Genomic DNA, 24,046 nt, shown 5'->3' on the forward strand with positions numbered 1-24,046 from the left:
GATTACTAAATTAAGACAGATGTAAAACTAACGAAAAACATTTCCTTTTTTCTATTTAACTTAGTCATGAATTGTAATCGAGAAACTTAATAATAGTCCTACATTTTATCACGTTTTTCTATGACCTCACAGTGTGCTATTTCGAACAAATTCCATAGTAATTCCATGTTATAACATTTAGTAAATAGTACCTGATTTGACTAGTTGGAAATTACCCTATTGAATCGTGGTATCTACCGAATAGTGTCAAATTACGTAGGACCGATAAGTATTACTAAGTGTAAAAGTTCTTTCTCACGCCAATCGCCTTTACAACGCCGCACTATGGATCGAAAAATGGCTTTCATAGACATAGGGATTTAAAATTTTAAGTGGCGGTTTTTTTGCTGGATATAGCTTCTATTACCTATTACTATATAGGAAAATGATACCCGAGTTGATTCCGTGCAAAAGCGGATGAATTATAATTTTTTTACGAAAAATTTGTATGGAGCTACTATGAAAAATCCGATTATCTCGAAAACGGCAAAAAAAACCGTAATATCCTGACAGATGGTTATCGTACTAATTATTTATGATTTTTTGACATAACTCATATAACGGTTTGAGATGCCGTTTTTTTTTTTAAAAATCGTCAAAATAAAAAATATTTATTTTTTGTTTAGAAACGGTTTCTTTCAACTAACACAGGTATTTAACAACATTATAAGACATAATGGCATCACGCCTGTATTCCTGATGGAGTAGGCAGGGGTTAAGTATACCCATGTAAGTATAAAAATGGCTTTCATAGACATAGGGATTTAAAATTTTAAGTGGCGGTTTTTTTTTTTGCTGGATATAGCTTCTATTACCTATTACTATATAGGAAAATGATACCCGAGTTGATTCTGTGCAAAAGCGGATGAAGCGGATGAAGCTTGGGTATACTTAACCTCTGCTTATTCCATCAGGAATACAGGCGTGATGCCATTATGTCTTATAATATTGTTAAATGCCTGTGTTACTTGAAAGAAACCGTTTTTAATCCAAAAAAATAATATTTTTTATGTTGACGATTTAAAAAAAAATGGCATCTCAAACCGTTTTATGAGTTATGTCAAAAAATCATAAATAATTAGTACGATAACTAGCTGTCAGGATATTACGGTTTCTTTTGCCGTTTTCGAGATAATCGAATTTTTCATAGCAGCTCCATACAAATTTTTCGTAAAAAAATTATAATTCATTCGCTTTTGCACAGAATCAACTCGGGTATCATTTTCCTATATAGTAATAGGTAATAGAAGCTATATCCAGCAACATAAACCGCCACTTAAAATTTGAAAACCCTATGTCTATGAAAGCCATTTTTATACTTACTTGGGTATATTTAACCCCTGCCTACTCCACGAGGAATACAGGCGTGATGCCATTATGTCTTATAATGTTGTTAAATACCTTTTTTTTGCTCTGGCAACCCTACGGTTAAGTTGTAAACAGATTAGCTCTCGTAGTTTTTAATTATTTAAATTAATTTATCGTATATAAATTCATAAAAAACCAATTTCGTCATAATATTCTTATCATATTTTAACAATATTGTATAAATTTGTGTGGTTATAAGTGCTATAAGGCGTTTAAATTGTGATAAGTGTACTTGTGTCAGTTAAACCGTTACAAACTCAAAAGTGCGAATCTTTTCGGAATCTATAGTGCATTCTAAATACTTATTAAAGAATAACGATTATCAAAATTGTAAGTAACTACCACTCTTTCTTTGGTGGCTTCTCACTGAAACGTTTACTTTTCTTTTTGTTGCTTTAAAACACTATGTCTTCTATGACTACTCGCAGTGTGGCAGCTCGTAAGCTAGAAGATCAATTAAAGCTGGCTTTACTAGAACTTAAGAATTCTAAAGCGTTATGTGAGCAGCTACTATCAGAGAGAGAGGATAGCGAGAAGGAGGTATTAGTCATACTAGAACAAAATAAACAATTAAAGAGTGAGATGGCGGCTTTACATCAGCGTTTAAATGATGTGGAAGACCAAAATGACCAGCTACAAAGAACGGTGCATGTGTTTGACCGGAGCTGCGATGAATTTGAGACCGCCCTCAAGCGCACCGTTGTTCTGGAACGCGAGCTGCGCGACGCGCATAAACAAATATCGGACTTTGAACTCGCGGATAGTACTTTTAAAACGTCTCAGACACAATCGCTGTTTGACGAGCTGATCATAGACTCACCTGACTTGGTCCCTGCCGCCACCCCATCTCACGAGGTGTTGTGTTCAAAGAGTAACCTCACTTGTGACTCACCACAAGCATCAACTTCACACCATCACTTGTTTAATACGGGGCAACATCTATTGAACGAAATTAATACTTGTACCGTAACGTTAGAAAACCAAACAAAAAAATATGAGTGTGAAATTGATCAGCTCCAGGCACAGATAAAAAAACTGACAAAATCCTTAGAATATATGACACTGGACTACGAAGTAGCTCAGAAAACTATTCGAAAGCACGAGCTGGCCGCTGATAAGATAGTGAGTTTGAGTTTTCACAACGCGGAACGCTTCGATTCACTAATTAATCATCAGTATAGATGCAAGCATTCATCCTCGCAGACTGAGCGGCTTGCTCGTGTTTCCGAATCCTCCCCTCTGTCCGCGCCTGCGCCGGCCCATCAGCTGGTACCGGCGCCGCAGGACTTGCTCCTCACACCTATTGATAATGACAATAATACGTCCTTCTCGTCGGCGACCGGGCAGGCGGCGCCCGCGCCGGTAAACAAAGCGCAAAATATTATTATGTTTAGTGACGAAATTGGCAAATCAATGGGTTTACAACTTAGCCATTTCTTGAGGCGGGCAGTAATTAATAATTGTATGCCGGGTGCCTCCTATTTAGACATTTTAAAAAGAATAATTTCATATCAATTCTCACAAAATAGTACAATCATAATCTTGGCCGGTAGGAGAGGTAACGCGAACAAAGAACTACTTACTCATTATATTTCCTTACTTAACAGCCTACCGAATGTAGCACAAGTGATTTTGTTTGCATTGCCTTTCAGCCAAAGTCAGCTAAAAACCGAAAATAAGTTTAGACATGATCTAAACCTGACGTTGCATACTTTAGTATGCGATTATTATAATAAGTTTCAGTTTATTGATACGAATTCCTATGTTAGGAATTTTTATTTGACCAAAGATAGATATTACTATCTATCTAACTTTTACAAAAGACAAATAGCGAAGTCGCTATCCTTTTTTTTTACAATAGAATCAGCCAATTCGTTGGCTTTTAACGCGTCTGCTCCTATTGAGCAGCCTATTTTTATTTCTGACATTTGTAATTTAAATTAAATTTAATGACAACAGAGAAAAACTTTGGCTGTAGTAAGTTAAATGAGGACATATTAAATATAAAATGCAATAAGAAAAATACAAATGTAATCAACCTGGTACACCAAAACATACAAGGAATATTGGGCAAGGAACTTGAAATTGAACTTTTTTTAAACAGTAATTGTGTTGATATTATGTGCGTAACTGAACATTGGCTAAAAAAACATGAGTTCGTTTGCTTCAATAATCACCAGGTTGCCAGCTCGTACAGCAGGGAGACGGCTATCCGTGGCGGTTCATTAATATTAGTACGTAATTGTTTAAAATATAAGGAACGAACGGATATTGTAAGTCTCTCAGTTGAGCGAACTGTTGAGCTAGCCTGTATTGAACTCAGCCGGCTTATTGTATTGAGCGTATACAGACCCCCCGCTTCATCTTATGATCTATTTGAGAAAGTTATTGATGAAGCTTTATGCAAATTATGTAATAAAAGCAAACATGTTATCGTCTGCGGTGATTTCAATATTGATATTCTGGAAAATTGCTCATTAAGTACTACATTCAAATCTTTATTTCTGTGTTATAATCTTGTAAATCTTTTTTCAGAACCAACCCGAATCACGTCACAGTCCGCGAAATGTATCGATAATATTTTTAGTAACTTAGAACCTTGTGATAAATTAATAATTAATAAATTAAAGTCAGATCACTGTGGTCAACAAATATCTTTCAACTTATTTATTGACCGCTCTCTGAAAAAGGATGTTACATGCAATCCCATATCAAGTAGTCGTTTAGAACAATTCAAAGATAATATGTCAAACAAATTACCAGAACTTCCTTACTGTGATGACCCAAATTTGTTATATAACTCCCTATTTAATCTAACAAAATCTGAAGTTAGTAAAGTATTTAAGGCAAAAACATTTAAGAAAGCAGACACACCAATTTTTAGTGACTGGGCGACGGTAGGAATTTATAAGAGTAGAAACAGGTTGTATGAACTTTATGAAGAAAGAACATACAATCATAGCGTAGCTTTTCACGACTATGTAAAACGGTATTCAAAAGTTTTCAAACGTGTTTGCGTTACCGCGAAGGCAATGTTTGTTAGCAGTAAAATTAAAAGTAGCTCAGATATTATTAAAATGACTTGGAAAGTTATAAATAGCGAAAATGGGAAAGTCAAAGCACGCGATCTCGAGTATCAATTACAAATTGACGGTAAACTACTCACAAATGATAAGCAAGTTGCTGAAGCTTTTGAAAAATTCTTTACTGACATTCCATTTTCGACTACCAAGGACTTGAAGTCATCTCCTGCACTCGCTCAATCACTTGTAAAGGAGCACATAGATACGTCCAAAGTAGATAAACTAACATTTACACACGTGAGTCCTAGGGACGTCTTAAGAGCTTTTAAATCTTTAGAAATGAAAAAGACTGCAGATCTTCATGGTCTCTCTGTTAAAGTCATTAACTCCGTGATTGATTGCATAGCTCCCTATCTATCATGTATATTTAATAAATGTGTAGACAATGGTGTGTTTCCAGATTTAATGAAGCACAGTAAAGTCATTCCATTGTTTAAAGCTGGTAGTACTTCTGACCCTACTAATTTTAGACCAATATCTATACTACCCACGCTTAGTAAAATATTTGAAAAAATTTTATTACTGCAATTACTTCAACATTTCAATTTAAACAATTTAATGTCTAATAAACAATTTGGTTTCACAAAGGGTCGCTCAACAACCGATGCTGGTGTTGAGTTAATAAATCATGTTTTTCAGGCTTGGGAGGAGTCCAAAGATGCTATTGGTGTCTTTTGTGACCTTTCCAAAGCCTTCGATTGCGTTTGTCATGATATATTGATCGCGAAACTTCGTCACTATGGAATAACAGATAATGCCATCGCTCTTTTGGAGTCGTACCTTAGTGGCCGCGTTCAGAGGGTTGATGTGCATGGCTCCAGATCGTGTGGATCTAACGTCACTATAGGCGTCCCGCAGGGCTCAATTCTAGGTCCATTTCTATTCCTAGTTTACATAAACGACCTACCTAGTCTTGTAAAACATGAAGTGGTGCTATTTGCAGATGATACCTCCTTACTTTTTAAAGTAAAGAGACGACAAGATTCCTTTGACGATGTAAACAACGCCATTTCAGAGGTAGTGGATTGGTTTACTGTAAACAACCTGCTACTTAATGAAAATAAAACAAAATATGTTTATTTTACGTTATCGAATTTTAGTAGGCCGCTCGATTCTATTATTGTAAAAAATAAGGAATTGGACCTCACGGATACTGCTGTATTTTTTGGGAATTACTTTGGACGCTAAGTTGCAATGGAGTCCTCATATTGATAAGTTGTCCAAAAGGCTCAGCTCAGCAGCATTCGCGGTCAAAAAAATTCGTTTAATAACCGATGTAGAAACCGCGCGATTAGTTTATTTTGCCTACTTCCACAGTCTAATGTCGTACGGCATCTTGCTGTGGGGTCATGCTGCAGATGTGAACAGCATTTTTGTTCTGCAAAAGCGGGCCATTCGGGCGATTTACAAATTGGGACCCAAGATGTCACTTAGAAATAAATTTAAAGAAATTAATATTTTAACTATGGCATCACAATATATCTTTGAAAACTTAATGTATGTAAAAAAACATATAGGATTATTTGCAAAAAATAGCGATCGGCACATTGTTAATACCCGGAATAAAAATAAACTTGCTTTACAAGTCAGTCGATTATATAAGATTACTAAATCTTTTAAGGGGCAATGTATACGTTTTTACAATAAGATTCCCATTGACATTCAGAATTTGCCTTTCAACTGCTTTAAGAAAGTAGTTAAACAAAAACTTTACAAAAAAGGTTATTATAAAGTTAGTGATTATTTAGAAGATATGAATGCATGGGATTAACTGTCTGAGAACTGATATTAGGCAGCTAAATTACTCAATTGTATATCAATATTTTATGTTTATTTTTATTTTTTTTAAAAAAGAACGTCTAGGGCCCTGTGCCGAGGTTTTTCTTGCAGCTTCTTTTCCCCGGCTATACAGGTTGTGAGAAGCTGCAGTAGTTTTAGGCGGATGAGACGTTCGTTATGTAAAAATTGACGATTCAAAGTGTAACTATGTTACCTACTGAATAATGATATTTTTGAATTTGAATTTTGAATTTGTGAATTTGACCTGTGTTACTTGAAAGAAACCGTTTCTAAACAAAAAATAAATATTTTTTATTTTGACGATTTTTTTAAAAAAAACGGCATCTCAAACCGTTATATGAGTTATGTCAAAAAATCATAAATAATTAGTACGATAACCATCTGTCAGGATATTACGGTTTTTTTTGCCGTTTTCGAGATAATCGGATTTTTCATAGTAGCTCCATACAAATTTTTCATAAAAAAATTATAATTCATCCGCTTTTGCACAGAATCAACTCGGGTATCATTTTCCTATATAGTAATAGGTAATAGAAGCTATATCCAGCAAAAAAACCACCACTTAAAATTTTAAATCCCTATGTCTATGAAAGCCATTTTTCGATCCATAGTGCGCCGTCTCCAGTTTTAATTTAGCTTTACAATTCCGGCGTAGGAACACCGTCTCAAATTAATTTCTGCGAGTGGCAAGTAACTCTAGCAGCCGCGTCACCGGAGTAATTTGAAGGACTTTACGAATTTTCCTGAATAAAATACACCTTCTTTAATCTCTTAAGTAGGCTGAGTTTCGAGATGAATCTCGACCGTAAAAATGTTTTCATTAGGTGGAAGCACGACCGAGTGGGCTTCACTGAAACTTAAGTTAGCTGAATGAATTAAAATACTTAAGTATATTTTCTTTTGCTGTGTAGTTAAATATATAGGTACTTAAGTACATGCTTAGGCAAAGTACTAAATAGATTTAACGTAGGATGACTTGCTGTTAACGCTAAAATCGCAAGCGTTTGGTCGAACTTAGCGGAAAACTGAAAATTGGAAGAGCAAGGGCCGCCATGATATGTCCTAGTGAGATACGGCTCTTGCCTTGGCGAATCAGTGGGATAAATAGATAGAAGATTTGAATCACCGATGGCTTCGGTGGCGGCGAGCGTAGCAGCAGAGGATCACAAGTCAGCGGCGTGGAAGGTGCGGTGGCGGCGGCCGAGGGGTGCGCGGGCGGGTCGGCGGGCGCGGGCGCGGGCGCGGCGGCGGCGGGCGCGGCGGCCGCGCACGCGCACAGCAGCGCCCACGCGGACCACGCCGCCCCGCGCGCCCGCATCGCTCACCTCGACACCGCTACCTGCAACAACACGTACAATTCAAAATTCGAAATACATAATCAACGTTTAAAAAATACCAAATCAAAATCATGAAAAATTGTAGGTCATTTTGCAAGGTTATTATGTCCGAGGAGAATAAATAACAAAAAAGTTAACAGCAAGACATATTTAAAGTACAACTATGTTAATTACTGTAAAAATACCATCATAGTGATGGCTATGGAGGGGCGCACGCATTGGTTGCGTCTCAGTTCAATAGTTGAGAAGGGCGGCTGGTACTGCACGTCTACTACGAGAGCCATAACCGCCAATCCTCCTCTACATACAGGCGGAAGGAAGAAGAAGAAGAAGGCGGAAGTCATGTCAGGGGCCTTTGGCGGCTCAATAGAAACCCGGACACCAGGGTTGATGAGATTGGTCATTGGTCTATAACCACGAGAGAAGAGCAGTAGGTCACTGGGGAAGGTCCGGATTTCGAAGCTGATTTACACTCGTTCAGAAGGCAACTAGCAGTTTTATTATTGACATGTTAAGAACGATGAACTACCTAGAGACAGTAAATTTCCAGTCCTTTGGGGATTTCTTTATCTTTCTACATGAGGTAAGTATGTAAGTGATAGCTCTAGAACAACGAGATCGAGTAAGATAAAACTCTCAATAGAGATCACAATATTATGTCACCTACAGCTAGTTAGATAATAAGGATATGTCGTAGGTATTCAACGAAATAAGGATAAAAACTGCTTTTTCCCCATCACGTGTCGCTATCGTTGAGTGTTCTTAAATTTTGATAGTTCCCCATACTATTTAAGTAAACATATTATTGGTTTGGTTATATTTTTACAGCATTAAACTGCAAAATCATAGTGTTACATTTATTTCCTAAAGATTGGAAAGAAGAAAACTTAGCATAACTTATTTTCTATCAAAACTGCCTTTTTCCGTCTGACTGATGGCTTTTCTTTTTCGTAACTCGTCCTTTTGACACTACACTCGTCATTGCTCCACATTTTATAACAATTTATCACGAATTTATCTGGACAGTATGGAGAACTGTCAAAATTTAGGAACACTCAACAGTGCTGCCGCCTACATTTGGGCTTGTTTTATCCTCGGAACAAAGTTTTACGTGATAAGTACCTGCATAGTACTTATATAACATAATAGTACCTATGATATTCATTATTCGTCATCTCACCACCACCAACCCTATGACCCTATGTGGAGCATCGTGATAGAGTATACTTCACACCCATAATAAAAAAAAAAGTTTAAAACACATAATAACGGATTCTTACCGCGTTTAAAGTTGGGATATGAGACTCCCGATATTTCGACACTGTTGCAAGTGCCATGATCACGGGATGACTGATGAGATTGGAGTGGAGTAGGTAGATCCATAATTTTATAATAACCGCGTAAACTTAAAACAATGTACTTATAAAAAAAAGATGTTTTAATAACTTAGTTTTACCTTAAAACACTAGTATCTAAACTTGTATCTTAGACACTAGTTTCTTCGCAATTTAATTTTCTTTGGGGAGCTTACAGCTTTTACAATGTTACATACTTTCTTTATATCTAAAAGCCATTAACAAACTTCCACAGATTGTCAGAAAACATAAACATAAAATCTACATTTTTACAATATGGTTCATAGACCCTATTGCATATGGTAAAATTTTCTAAACAACAGAGGAAACGAATTTTCTAACGAGTGTTTTTTAACACTATAAATGCTGATAATAGTCTAATGATAGGCTTATGGTCAACAGTGGAAGTTAGATTTAAAATAATAATAATCAGCTAAGGAAAATCTCAAAAACTTAACATAATCTATCAGTATGCGGTGACAGTGAGATATCACAACTGATACCTGTGGCTCTTACATATAAATATGACCGAGAAATCCTGAAAGTCATTCATAAGACTTAGCAATCTCTTGTAGTGAAAATTGTACAAAATGATAATACGTCTTTCATGTACAGTGTAACGTTTTCTTTCATAACTTGTAAGAAATTGGCCATTTCTAGTTTTAATGACTTGGACTACTTACATCAAAATTTTGTATTATTATTTGAAATGTTGTGTTAATCTTTACCTAATTTAATTGTTTACAGTATACTTATATCTTTTGTCGCATTATCCGCGAGCAAAACAACAAAAGCCCTCAAACATGACGTGAGGAAATTCCCTGATGGTTTTAAATTCGGAACAGCTACAGCTTCGTATCAAGTAGAAGGAGCCTGGAATGAAGATGGTACGTACATTTCCATTACCTACCTCACAAACATTTTCCTGGTAGTGTACTTCTAAGCAATTACTTTGTCACATTATACCTTACATCGTACAAAACGCGATGACAATCATCAATCCATTTGTAGTAAGTACTTATAAACAAAATGTTGTAAAAAAATATCTGACAATTTACAGGTAAGACAGAAAACATCTGGGATGTCCTTAGTCACAACGAGAACTGTCTCGTCAAAGAGTGCCACACCGGAGACATTGCTGACGACTCGTACCACCAGGTCGAACGTGATGTCGAAATGATGCGGGAGCTGGGTCTGGATTACTACAGATTCTCACTGTCATGGGCCAGGATTCTACCAAACAGTTTCTCAGACGAAATCAACGAAGCAGGAGTTCAATATTACAACGATCTAATAAATGAAATGCTAAAATATAACATCGAGCCCATGATTACGCTGTACCATTGGGACCTGCCACAAAAACTACAGGAAGTTGGTGGATGGACTAATCCACATATCGTCGATTGGTTTGCTGATTATGCACGCACATGTTTTGAGCTTTTTGGAGACAGAGCAAAAATATGGATTACTATAAACGAACCTCGTGAAGTTTGTCTGCAAGGATACGGCATTGGAGCTCTGGCACCTTTGCTCACTCACTCAGGATGGGCTGATTATATGTGTGCTAAGAATTTACTCGTGGCTCATGCAAAAGCATATCATATTTACGACCAAGAATTTAGACCTACGCAGGGTGGAACTATAGGAATAGCACTAAGTGCGTACTGGCAAGAGCCTGAAACTGACAGCGAAGACGATATTAATGCTGCAGAAGATTGCTTACAGTTTAACGTAAGATTCGTTTTTATTTCTCATATGTTATGCATCGCACAAGAGAGACCAACAATAATAGCAATTATTTTTTCAGTGGGGAATATATGCTAATCCTATTTACTCTGAAAAAGGAGACTTCCCAGTAGTTATGAAGGAGAAGATTGCTGCTAAGAGCGCCGAACAAGGATACCCGCGGTCCAGATTGCCAGAATTCACTCCAGAAGAGGTGGAATACATCAGAGGAACTGCAGATTTCTTTGGATTAAATCATTATACTACAGAATTGGTGTTCAGAAACGCGTCTGTGTATGGATTCCACAAATCTCCTTCAGCAAACGACGACATGGATGCTATCGCCTATCAACCAGATAACTTTGAATCCTCTGCTGCAAATTGGCTTAAGGTACCTGTTTTTTTTTTCTTTATGTTGTTTCAGTTAACTGAAAAGAAGTAAATAATAAAAGTTATTTTACACAGGTTGTTCCATGGGGCTTCTACAAGCTGCTGTCGTATATCAGAGAAAACTATAATAACCCTACAGTTTACATCACTGAAAATGGGTACGCATCGTCTGGTGGTATAGAAGACGACGAGCGCATATCATACTACGTGCGGTATATTTCAGCCATGTTGGATGCTATGGAAGAAGGATCTGATATTCAGCGCTACACCGCCTGGAGTCTCATGGACAACTTTGAATGGATGAGGGGATACACGTGAGTTACTTACTAACTTTATTTCTTACAATGTGTGACTCCAATAGCTCAATATAGTCATGTGGTTGTTCAGATTATGTTAGCAAAACTAGATATATTTTTAAGTAAGTACTTATTTCCTTACAAAGTTATCAGTAAGTACCTCAATATGTAAGTAAGCAGATTGAACAAAACAGCTCCAATATTTTCATACAGATGATCATGAAATAAAAATTGACCACCAAATTGTTTTACGTAAGTGTACCGTTATCGATAAGTATTTTATTTCACAGTGAGCGGTTTGGTCTCTACGAAGTGGACTACGAAGACCCGGCGCGCACGCGCACCCCGCGCAAGTCCGCGTTCGTGTACAAACAGATGCTGCGCACGCGCGAGCTCGACCCGCACTACGAGCCGCCACAGGGACAACTCATGACCATCGACGACGGACATTAAATGTTATTATAATGATTTTATAAAAATAATTTTTAAAAATATAGAAACCAGAGAGCTTTTAATATTCTACCTACCTAGTAGTAGTAGTAGGTACCTACTAAGTACTTATCCTTTTTTTATTCAATTGAATAAGGAAATTGGTAATAGTGAACTAATAATAACTGTAAGATATTCCTCCTTCTACTTTAGACTTTAAAATTTCACTAAATGAACAGCTAAATGCAATCTATTAAATATAATCTAATTAAGCGCACGTCATCTATTAATTTAGAGAGACAGACATCCAATTTGTCTTCAATCGCTTAATTTACTCCAGCTACCAGTAGATGGTTTCATGAAGGTTATCATCAAACCAAATCTACGTACTTATTGGTTCATTTATATTATTATATCTCGACGACTATATTTCTATCTGCTGGGCTAATAGTTAATATTATGTAGGTGGTCATTCGCTAGTTACGTACTTAAAATAAAGACAATCAAGATTATTGATGTCAGTATCATCCGTATAAATAGCACCGCAACAAACAGTGACTCTCAGTCTGAAGTGTGAATACCTAATACCTGAGATGTTTCGTCACTTATGTTTAGTGTGAGTTACTATTATATCATAAAATAAAATATTTCATTTCAAAATTGTAACTAACAATTTTCTTTTTCTGGACAGCATACTTGTATATTGCGTAGCACTTTCCGCTAGCAAAGCAACAAAATCCACTAAAGATGAAGTGAGAAAATTTCCTGATAAACTTAAATTTGGAACAGCTACAGCTTCATATCAAATAGAAGGCGCTTGGAATGAAGATGGTACGTATACTTTTAATTCAGTAAACACACACACAAACACTCCTTCAGGCTACACTAATACTAGTTGGAGCTATTTCTACAGCACTGTATATAGTGTATATACATATGTACCCCACTTAATATCAACTACTTACTTCAATTCTTACTAAAAAATATTATTATACAGGTAAGTCGGAAAATATCTGGGACGTCGTTGCTCACAGGCCAGATTGCGCCGTCAAAGAATGCCACACCGGAGACATCGCCGACGACTCCTACCACCAGGTCGAACGGGACGTCGAAATGATGCGGGAGCTGGGTCTGGATTACTACAGATTCTCACTGTCATGGGCCAGGATTCTACCAAACAGTTTCTCCGATAAGGTCAATGAACTCGGAGTTCAATATTACAATAATCTAATAAACGAAATGCTGAAGTATAATATCGAACCCATGATTTCACTGTACCACTGGGACCTGCCACAGAAACTACAAGAAGTAGGTGGATGGACCAATCCACATATCGTCGACTGGTTTGCAGATTACGCACGCACGTGTTTTGAGCTTTTTGGAGACAGAACAAAAATTTGGCTTACGATAAACGAACCTCGTGAAGTTTGTCTACAAGGATATGCAGACGGAAGTATGGCACCCTTGCTTACACATTCAGGATGGGCTGATTATATGTGTGCTAAGAACTTGCTAATGGCTCACGCAAAAGCATATCATATTTACGATCAAGAATTTAGACCAGCACAAGGTGGCACTATAGGCATGGCAGTAAGTGCGTATTGGTATGAGCCAGAAAGTGACAGTGAAGATGACATTGCTGCAGCCGATGCTGCGACTCAATTTAACGTAAGAATATTTTAAATTTATTTAGAAACAGAACTTAATAAGTGGTAGTGGTTGTGACAGTAGAGTCGGAAGAGGAAGGTATAGGCAAACATATCGCAATCAAATCCAGGATGTTTTAAATAAAAGCTAGGCCAAGGGTTGGTACTCTTAACCAGCGAGCATACATGACGACTTTGATGAGAGTGGAAGAAGAGAAAATAGGGTGTCAGGATCGCGTAGTACATAGAATTCTGTGGTCTCTGCGTTCAACAACGGGAAGTAGGCATGATCTTATGTATGTATGCAAGAGTGACTCATAAATTTATGTAAACTTTTCCTTTTTAGTGGGGAATTTATGCAAATCCTGTTTACTCAGATGAGGGAGACTTTCCGGCCATCATGAAAGAGAAAATCGCTACTAAGAGCGCCGAACAAGGATACCCGCGCTCCAGACTGCCGCAATTCACACCAGAAGAGGTGGAATACGTCCGAGGAACCGCAGATTTCTTCGGATTAAATCATTATAGCTCCAATTACGCCTATAGAAATGCTTCAGTTTATGGATCCCAAAAGTCCCCTTCGATGTACGACGACATGGATGCTATTTTCTATACACCACAAAATGTTCCAGGATCAGCTGCAGATTGGCTCAAGGTACGATTTGAATACTATACAAATACTAGGTGGTTCGCTTAGAATCACTGTATTAACACGTTCATGCAAGCATCCCACTAAGTCCGTCAGATGAGGCGTTGCGCATGGTCTTTCCATACAAAATTAAACGACGTTCATACACGTCCCGAGAAATATAAAATAATTATCATACATACATCTTCACACTAACGTTGTATAACGTCAACGTATACATACGTTTCGTCACACAAAATAAAGATTGCACCCTGAATTACAAAAAGAACGTAATTATACGTCAACGTATATATACGTTCCGGCATAGTTCATAAACATTTTGCTTGTCTATTAAAGACCTAACGTCATAACACGTCAACGTTTATAGGCGTTGTGCCACTAAACATGTATTTTATCTATTGAATAAGTAGCCACGTGTTATCACGGTACCGTGAATATACGTTGTGCTTTCTAGTTTAGTTAATACACTCGCCAGAAATACTAGAACGTGTATAAACGTTAACGTTTATAACCGTTGTGTCACAAAAAGTTTTTTAAATTTTGTGCTTATGTAACAACGTTTTATCACGGTAACGTTGGTGTACGCTGTGTTTCAGAGCATAGTTTTCATATTAGCTAGTAATACCGAAACGCACGTGTACGTTAACGTATGTTTACGTTCTGCTGTAAGAAATTGCTAATACACGTTTTTAATACAAAGGGACGCTTATGTACGTTGACGGTTATTCATGTAGTGCTACAAAACATTGCATCAAGTTTATTTTTTTAATGAACAAGGACGTACATAATATACGTTTCGTTATTTTTCAGTACTTAAGCATTGTTATGTAGTTTTTAGGTATTATTCAGTCAATAAAACACTAAAGGTTATGTTTGTTTTTATTATTTTTTCTTAATCAGTCTCACAATTTAGGATATAGCTTCATACTAGAATAATTAACCTATTTATAGGTATCTAATAATATTATAATTGTACGTTTTTAATTAACAATATCCTGAAAAGCTAATATTTAAATTCGTACTAATCAGTCTTGATATAACAATAATATTTCTTGATTAGCAATTGCACTTAAATCTAAAAGCATCTTTGATTATATCTTGGCCCATGAGATCACACATATATTTTTTGTACTTAGAATTAAATTTAACAATTGACCACTGATTAAACCCTGGTATCTAAGATACAACTGACAAGACAGCTACAAATTATACCTGGCTATGCCATTCTTCGAAACAAAGAGAACATAATGCTGGCTTATCGTCACAGCCTTTGCATCTTAGACCAGTTTCTTTTCTAATTTTCTTTTTTGTGCATAATTTGCATTTTAAGTAATTTACGTTTATATACGTTTTATGAAAAACATCTATGACCGTCGTACCTGGGCCGACATTAAATTGAGCACCCGCAGAAAGGGCATCAAATTCAAACAACGCTTTTGTAGTTTCCCAGTCATTTGGAGCTTCAATGTCGTTACCAGACTGTCTAACATTACCCTCTTCCGGGATTCCGGTCGGATTATTTCTTTGGGCATCTTCAGATCTTGATGGCATTAGTGACGCACGGGGCGAGTTATTTCTTTCAGCTTCAACAGGATCCGGTGGCGGCGGCGAACCAGGTGAGTCATTTCTTTCAGCTTCAACCGGATCCGGTGGCGGCAGCGACGCAGGTGAGTCATTTCTTTCAGCTTCAACCGAATCCGGTGGCGGAGGCGAAGCAGGTGAGTCATTTCTTTCAGCTTCAACCAGATCCGGTGGCGGCGGCGACGCAGGTGAGTCATTTCTGTCAGCTTCAACCGGATCCGGTGGCGGCGGCGACGCAGGTGAGTCATTTCTTTCAGCTTCAACCGGATCCGGTGGCGGCGGCGATGCCAGAGGTGACTGATTTCTCGTACAAATTGACATATTTTCTATTTCTGTCGGGTCAGGAAGCAAAGATGAGATTTCTAAAACATTTATATCACCCAAGTTGTTCCTTAAAGTTTCTGAATGCAAAGAAATTGTGTCTGCACTGTCATCAGCATGTTCAACTTTCGCCTGTTTTGTTTTAGGTTTGTTTGTGCCATTGTTTGAAGTGGTTGAATGGGAACGTTTAAGAGCTAAACGGTGGCGGCGATGAGAGTCAAAAATACTGCTATTACTTGAAGCTTCCGAAAACGAGTCGGTTTCGTTATCATCGTCATTATCTGTACCAACTTCAGACTCAGACCTGCTCCCCAACGATGGTTTAGTGCGTCTGCAACAAAATTCCAAATCACTAACAACACTGCTGTCTGAATCGTCAGAGGCAGGATCATATTCTTCATCGGAGCCATACTCTCCATCGTCGCTACATGGGTCTGGTGTACTTTGCCGTGACGAGACATTATCTTCAAACATTTTCATTGAAGCCTTGTTCGTCCGTTGTGGTCGTTTCTCCTCCTGCAGACAGTAAAATTATTTAAAACTATAGCTTCTGCCCCGCGACTACATTCGCTCACATCGGAATCCCGCGAGAACCTTATTGTTTCCCGGGATAAAAAGTATCCTATGTTTTTTTAGGGATATGGTCTATCTATGTGCAAAATTTCATGGAATTCCATGAAATTTTGCACCAGCGGTTTAGGCGTAAAAACGTAGCAAACAAATTTTCAGATTTATAATATTAGTAGGATTTATCAGCTCACAAGAACCCAATAACTGACACCTAAATTGTTTATCACAAAATTGTATATTTAGATAGTTACCTGCCTAGTTCTTATAAATAAAAAATAACTTACCGTGTCCATTTCAATAGATTTCGTCGTATTTTTTCTATTGCAGGTCTCATTTTTGTCTTTTCCTTTGGGTCGTCTTTTTTTAGATTTCCTCTTACTTTCCATCTAAAACAATAAAATTAATGAAAATTAAATGATAGTAGATCAAAATTATTACCGAAATATAACTTACAATACACAAAAACGTCGAGAAAATTAATGTTTACTTACGACGGTGATTTCGCGCGTAATTGGTTTGCGTCGTGTTCCCGCTGCGAGCGCAACAGCCTCACTGACAGTATGGCGGCGCGTACAAAGGTCACCGTGTGATGACGTTGTGCGTTTGTGGTGTGGGTACTTGTAACTGTGTGAGTGACTGGGAATCATTATGAAATAAAACACATTTCCAGTGGCGCTAGAAGTCCGAGATTTAGATATGGTATGGCGCTAGTACGTAGTTTTATGATTTTTATACGGATATCCAACGTTCTTGTACGTTCTACGCTTTACTCATGTTTTTATTTCGGCGTGATAAAACGATGTGCTACATCACTTAGATTGATTTTCGACGTATACCTACGTTGTTAGCATGAATGTGTTAATATTATTTTAATTTGTGCAGGTAATTCCATGGGGCTTTTATAAACTTCTCGTATACATCAAAGACAACTTCAATAATCCACCGATTTACATCACTGAAAATGGCTACGCGTCGGATGTTGGTTTGGAGGACGACGACCGTATATCATACTACGTGCAGTACCTTGACGCCATGCTGGACGCCATGGAGGAAGGGGCCGATGTTCGCGGTTACACTGCCTGGAGTCTCATGGACAACTTCGAATGGTTGCAGGGATACACGTAAGTAAGGTTTTGCACTTAGGCTTGAATACTAACTACTAAGTATACAATCTTATACAACATGTTTTATCCCTGACCCTATTATACCTACTTGCTGAAATTTTAAATTACCCGTTTAGTTTTAATTGTATAAGTACCTACCTATAAATGTACTTATTGTTTATAATAATGTAATTCATGTATTCGTTACTATCTTCGGCAGCCAACGATTCGGACTGTACGAGGTGGACTATGAGGACCCGGCGCGCACGCGCACGCCGCGCAAGTCCGCGTTCGGGCCTGTCCACATCACCACGGCACGACGTCGTCGCCGTGGAACGGTGCGGTGCCGTGGCGCGGCACGTTGCCGTAACGTGGGAATTTACGTTGCCGTACCGTAAAAATGTACCTCACGACACCGCAAAGTTACACACACAACAGAAGCAGAATACGTTTTGTGCGGTCCATATCTACAACGAGACTGTTATTTATTTGGTGAAGAATGTACCGAAAGTTTAGAAGGCACGGCAACGTGTAACTTTGCGGTGTCGTGAGGTACATTTTTACGGTACGGCAACGTAAATTCCCACGTTACGGCAACGTGCCGCGCCACGGCACCGCACCGTTCCACGGCGACGACGTCGTGCCGTGGTGATGTGGACAGGCCCTTAGTGTACAAACAGATGCTGCGCACACGCGAGCTCGACCCGCACTACGAGCCGCTACAAGGACAACTCATGACTATTGACGACGGACATTGAAAATAATAATTTAATAAAAATATTACAGACTAATAAGTTTCAATTCCTTTCTTATCCAAATGAACAGAAAGCTTGACCCGCACTACGAGACATCCGCAGGACAACTGATGACCTGGGGGGTTAAAATGGCCACATCGAAGCAATTCATCTAAGAAAGCAATATTACAATTTGACATTTGCGCAATAAAAATAAGTGCGCAATGCAAACAAGTGTCAAATAGCAATATTCCTTTCTTAGATGAATTGCTTCGATGTGGCCACTTATACCCCCCAGGTCATCGAAGACAGAGGCCAAAGTTATCTTAGTATTATTATAATATTCAAATGAAACAAACACGCGTTACGTTTGGAGGAAAGTAGGATACAATGTTTAGCCATTGTCCTTTCAAACAAAAGTTGCAAAATAGGTACCTACGTAAAACTTATTGATCATTATATTTAACTATTTACTTACACCATGTGTGTACTTATTATATCGTAGCAACTGAAACAATACCATAAAACAAAAGACAAAGTATAAATATATCTTGTGATTAATACAGCAAAACTAATAAACCTTCTTCTGTTATAAACCTATTTTGAATAAAAAAAAATCTTTAAAGAACTTAGGATCTTCCTATTCTAGATATCACGAATCATAATATTGAAAATAATATAACAATCATAATCATAATGTACGTATATAAGAACATTCACGAACAAAACTCTGCTACCGGTTAGATCTTAAATATTGGGTTAGATGCTGCTATTTCTAATTTACACAAGAAATAAATTCAAAAATTGATTACTTTGCATTTACTTTCAACTACGATTCTGTCGTAATTCTATTCTACAATTTATCGCCAGATCCACTATAACCCAGTTCACTTTTTCACATAGATCACATCATCTATTAATCAACGTTATCAATAAACAGAATAGGTACTTATGTGTCTATATTATGTAACAATATCTTGAAACCTTAAGGCCTAGTACTCTACGCTGGTGGTAATACGCTAGTACATATTTACTTACAATAACGACAGTCAAGATTATTGATATCAATATAATCTGTATAAATAGCACTGCCATAACGAGTGACTCTCAGTCTTAACTGAGAATACCTATAAGATGTTTCGTCATTTATGTGTATTGTGAGTTACTATTCCATAAACATAAAACTTTTCATTTCAAAATTGACAATTAACATTTGTTTTTCTTTGCAGCATACTTGTATCTTGCGTAACATTTTCCGCGAGCAAAATAATAAAATCCAACAAACATGAAGTCAGAAAATTCCCTGATACTCTTAAATTTGGAACAGCTACGGCTTCTTATCAAGTAGAAGGCGCCTGGAATGAAGATGGTGCGTATATTGTTTCCACCTAATATCGAATAAGTACCTCAAGTCTCTAAACATTGTTAATTTTCACATTATACAGGTAAGACGGAAAGTATCTGGGACGTCGCTGCTCACAGGCCAGATTGCCCCGTCAAAGAATGCCACACCGGAGACATTGCCGACGACTCCTACCACCAGGTCGAACGTGATGTCGAAATGATGCGGGAGCTGGGTCTGGATTATTACAGATTCTCACTGTCATGGAACAGGATTCTACCAAACAGTTTCTCCGATAAGGTCAATGAACTCGGAGTTCAATATTACAACAATCTAATAAACGAAATGCTGAAGTATAACATCGAACCCATGATTTCGCTGTACCACTGGGACCTGCCACAGAAACTACAAGAAGTAGGTGGATGGACCAATCCACATATCGTCGACTGGTTCGCAGATTACGCCCGCACGTGTTTTGAGCTCTTTGGAGATAGGGCAAAAATTTGGCTTACGATAAACGAACCTCGTGAAGTTTGTCTACAAGGATATGCCGACGGAAGTATGGCACCCTTGCTTACACATTCGGGATGGGCTGATTATATGTGTGCAAAGAATTTGTTAATGGCTCATGCAAAAGCATATCACATATATGATCAAGAATTTAGACCAGCACAGGGTGGCACTATAGGCATTGTAATAAGTGCCTCTTGGTTTGAGCCAGACAGTGACAGTGAAGATGACATTGCCGCTGCCGACGCTGCCACTCAATTTAACGTAAGAATTTAAAAATAAGAATGTTACATTGTTTTATTACTCACAGTCATCATCATCATCTCCCCAGCGTTATCCCGTTTTCACAAAGTTCGCTTACCTAACCTGAAGATTATTATTTGTTTATTAATTTTTATTACTGTGCATCTCACAAATTCATGTTCATTCTTTTAGTGGGGAATTTATGCCAATCCTATCTTCTCTGAGAAGGGAGACTTCCCAGCTGTTATGAAAGAAAAGATCGCTGCTAAGAGCGCCGTACAGGGATACCCGCGATCGAGGCTGCCTGAATTCACTCCAGAAGAGGTCGAATACGTTCGAGGAACCGCAGATTTCTTCGGATTAAATCATTATAGCTCCAACTATGTCTACAGAAATGCTTCAGTTTATGGATCCCAAAAATCTCCTTCGATGTACGACGACATGGATGCTATTTCCTATTCACCACAAAATGTCCCAGGATCAGCTGCAGATTGGCTCAAGGTACGATTTGATATCGCTATGGAGGTTAAGGTGGCTCGCTTAGAACCACTGTAATATTATTTCAATTTGTGCAGGTAACCCCATGGGGCTTTTACAAACTTCTGATGTATATCAAAGAAAACTACAATGACCCTACTATTTACATCACTGAAAATGGCTACGCGTCGGATGTTGGTTTGGAGGACGACGACCGTATATCATACTACGTGCAGTACCTTGACGCCATGCTGGACGCCATGGAGGAAGGGGCCGATGTTCGCGGTTACACTGCCTGGAGTCTCATGGACAACTTCGAATGGTTGCAGGGATACACGTAAGTTAATTATTGCAGGTAAAATTACTTATTAATAAGAGACAAATAATATGCACGTCTATTTTCAAAATCATCACAAATCTTAGACCAACCTGAAACTATGGAAGTAATTCCACTTTTACATCTTAACGTATTTACAACGTCACGCAGGAGATAAGCATCACGACCAAGTATCTTTTTATTCCATTCCCAGACCTCGTTATATTTGCCGAAATTACTTACATAGAATTTTAGTTCACAAGTTTATGCATAACGTAACATAAATTCACGACTAAGTATATTCCCAAAACACAAAGTAGTTATTTTTATGTACACCTATATACTGAAATGAATTATTATGTAGGTACTTATATCATTTATATTTATATGATTAAATTATTCGTTAATTGTTTTAACAGACAACGATTTGGCCTGTACGAGGTGGACTACGAGGACCCGGCGCGCACGCGCACGCCGCGCAAGTCCGCGTTCGTGTACAAACAGATGCTGCGCACGCGCGAGCTCGACCCACACTACGAGCCGCCACAGGGACAACTCATGACCATCGATGACGGACATTGATGACCAGTGAACAGATCTATGACAATGTAGACTACAATACCAAAAAAAAAACATGAATTAACTTTTACTCGAATTAATGTACGCAAAATTACAGAATAAAATGTATTGAATTGACAATATAATAAATTACGTAATATATTTGTTTATATATTTTTGAGTAAGTTTATATTTAGTTCAGCCATAACACCTTGCGAAGTGACGTAGATTCAAAAATGTTAAATTGACCTTCAACAAGTTTATCTATGATAATTACGTTGAATAAATGATTCTGATTTCTGAAAGCAATATTGCAAATAAATGTATTCCTCTAGTTATTAATTAACATGTAATGTATACGTACATTGATTTAAAAGATGTGTTGCTGTTGCAGTTTCTTGTCATTTCTTCTCCTCAGTCATAAGACCTTGCGAAATGACGTAAATACAAAAATGTTAAATTGTCCTTCAACAAGTTTATCTATGATACGTTGAATGTATACGAGTGCCACAGAGAACTGCAGAAGATGGCTTTAACTAACAAGGTTACCCTGCAGTGGATTAAAGGGCACAGTGGATCGCTGGGTAACGATGCCGCCGAAGAACTGGCAAGGAGAGGATCAGACACCAGGATATATGGACCCGAACCATACCCAGCAACTACACAACGACAGATGGGCACAGCTACCCACATGCAGACAGTCGAAGGATATCACGCCGATGATATCCAAGAGCTTCACTCGCCGACTGCTTCGCTTAAACCGAAATGACCTCCGAATACTAGTGGGCAGTATTACGGGTCACTGCCCACTCAACAAACACCTATTTAATTTAGGGATAACGGACAGCCCACTTTGCAGAGGCTGTCTGGACGCAGAAGAAACTGCCCCCCATGTAATCCTGGAATGCACGGGATTGTCAGCACAACAGATAAAAGTCCTCAATGGAATGGGGTCGCTCCGCGAAGCCTGTGAAAACCCAAGAAGGCTTCTGAGCTTCTGGAAGGAGATAGGTTGGCTTACGTAGTCAACGGTTACACGCATAATGGGCCATCTTAGAGTCTAAATGCGAAAAACAGAGCCCACTAACATAACATTACATGATAATGAGTATAGATCGTATACGTACTACTCTACTGATACTGATGGGTATCAACAGTTACAAAAATTCAAATAGGATCCTGTAACTACTGTTGAGCAGTGGTCCAAAAACTATTAAGTAGGTACCATAGAAACTAGAGGTAATATTCACTTCACTGGCCTTACACGTCTGTTTCAGGCGATTTATGATGTCATTTCTGTGCAAGCCAATCCTAGAGCGGCACTCTACCACACACTCTGCAGGAGAAGTATCCAAATGGTGGATTGTTATCGGTTTAATGGCGTTTCATTCTCCTGCTCCTCATCAACTATTATACTCTTTCTATTTCTCTTTCGTTTTATATTTTGTGTGCAATAAAGTATTTGTTACGTTATGTTACTATAGGCACTGTTTCTTTGTGCATATTAAAAAGTTACATTCGTAGGGGAGTCGCCGTCGAGGAGGTAGCCTTGAAATTAATGAAGTGGGGGTTATCATAAGAGACGCATAATACTTATGCGGATGCTGAAAGATATTGATCCGATAAGGAACAAAATAAAAATATAAGTAGTCAAAATAATATCAGTTATTACTTGAGTACATGACAGATAAGCTTTGTTACACTTGAAATGAATAATCCGCATACAACAAACACTTATGCTATTATCACACTCTTAGTACAAACCAAAATAAGTTTTTTTTAGCCATTACCGACCGAACACTTCGGTCGTTCAGTGTAGTAGGTAGCTACTAAGTTTCACAGGTTAAGACTAAAAATATACATAATTACTAGCACAGGCCTAAATCAATGATTCTCGAATTTGTTTTCGAATTCATGTTTGGATGATAATCATATCACGTGCTTAGCGGTGAAGGAAAACATCGTGAGGTATGTCACCTAACCTGTATTGGGCTGGTTGGAAGATCAGGCAGGCAGTCGCTTCTGTAAAAAAACTGGACCTGTCAATTCTTCAGGTTAGGCAAGCGGACCCTGTGAAAAACGGGATAATGCTAGGGAGATGATGATGATGATGAAACATAAAGTGGTAGAACAAGAAGAGTAGTGGGTATGTTAAATGTAGCATTGAGCCCACG

At 38.0% G+C, this 24,046-nt stretch overlaps 3 protein-coding genes across 4 annotated transcripts in view; 1 reads left to right on the forward strand and 2 right to left on the reverse strand.

Moving 5' to 3' along the window:
* The window catches only part of LOC126368551 (probable G-protein coupled receptor 158), an 81,265-nt gene that overhangs the window by 17,412 nt on the left and 39,807 nt on the right, over positions 1 to 24,046 (reverse strand). Inside the window, exon 2 of the mRNA XM_050012571.1 lies at positions 7,417 to 7,629. Coding sequence (XP_049868528.1) covers positions 7,417 to 7,608 — 192 coding nt within the window. The 5' untranslated portion in view covers positions 7,609 to 7,629. The remainder of the gene's footprint in view (positions 1 to 7,416; positions 7,630 to 24,046) is intronic.
* On the forward strand, positions 9,542 to 22,049 carry LOC126366966 (lactase/phlorizin hydrolase-like). The gene is made up of 13 exons (XM_050010313.1): positions 9,542 to 9,598; positions 9,730 to 9,869; positions 10,043 to 10,713; positions 10,790 to 11,098; positions 11,173 to 11,411; positions 11,684 to 11,841; positions 12,363 to 12,438; positions 12,514 to 12,653; positions 12,820 to 13,490; positions 13,815 to 14,123; positions 17,472 to 17,710; positions 17,913 to 17,934; positions 21,756 to 22,049. Exons 1-13 carry the CDS (start codon positions 9,573 to 9,575, stop codon positions 21,894 to 21,896), a joined length of 3,141 nt encoding a protein of 1,046 aa, XP_049866270.1. The 5' UTR covers positions 9,542 to 9,572; the 3' UTR covers positions 21,897 to 22,049.
* Positions 14,130 to 17,278, reverse strand: LOC126368556 (uncharacterized). 2 transcript variants are annotated; one of them, XM_050012588.1, is made up of 4 exons: positions 17,081 to 17,278; positions 16,874 to 16,975; positions 15,938 to 16,535; positions 14,130 to 15,886 (listed from the first exon to the last, which is right to left on the reverse strand). In XM_050012588.1, exons 1-4 carry the CDS (start codon positions 17,234 to 17,236, stop codon positions 15,324 to 15,326), a joined length of 1,419 nt encoding a protein of 472 aa, XP_049868545.1. In that variant the 5' UTR covers positions 17,237 to 17,278; the 3' UTR covers positions 14,130 to 15,323. The 2 variants fall into 2 exon arrangements, with proteins under 2 accessions (XP_049868545.1, XP_049868540.1); XM_050012583.1 differs by having other exon boundaries at positions 14,130 to 16,535; positions 17,081 to 17,277.

The sequence above is a fragment of the Pectinophora gossypiella genome, chromosome 1, assembly GCF_024362695.1.
Source record: "Pectinophora gossypiella chromosome 1, ilPecGoss1.1, whole genome shotgun sequence".
NCBI lineage: Eukaryota > Metazoa > Arthropoda > Insecta > Lepidoptera > Gelechiidae > Pectinophora > Pectinophora gossypiella.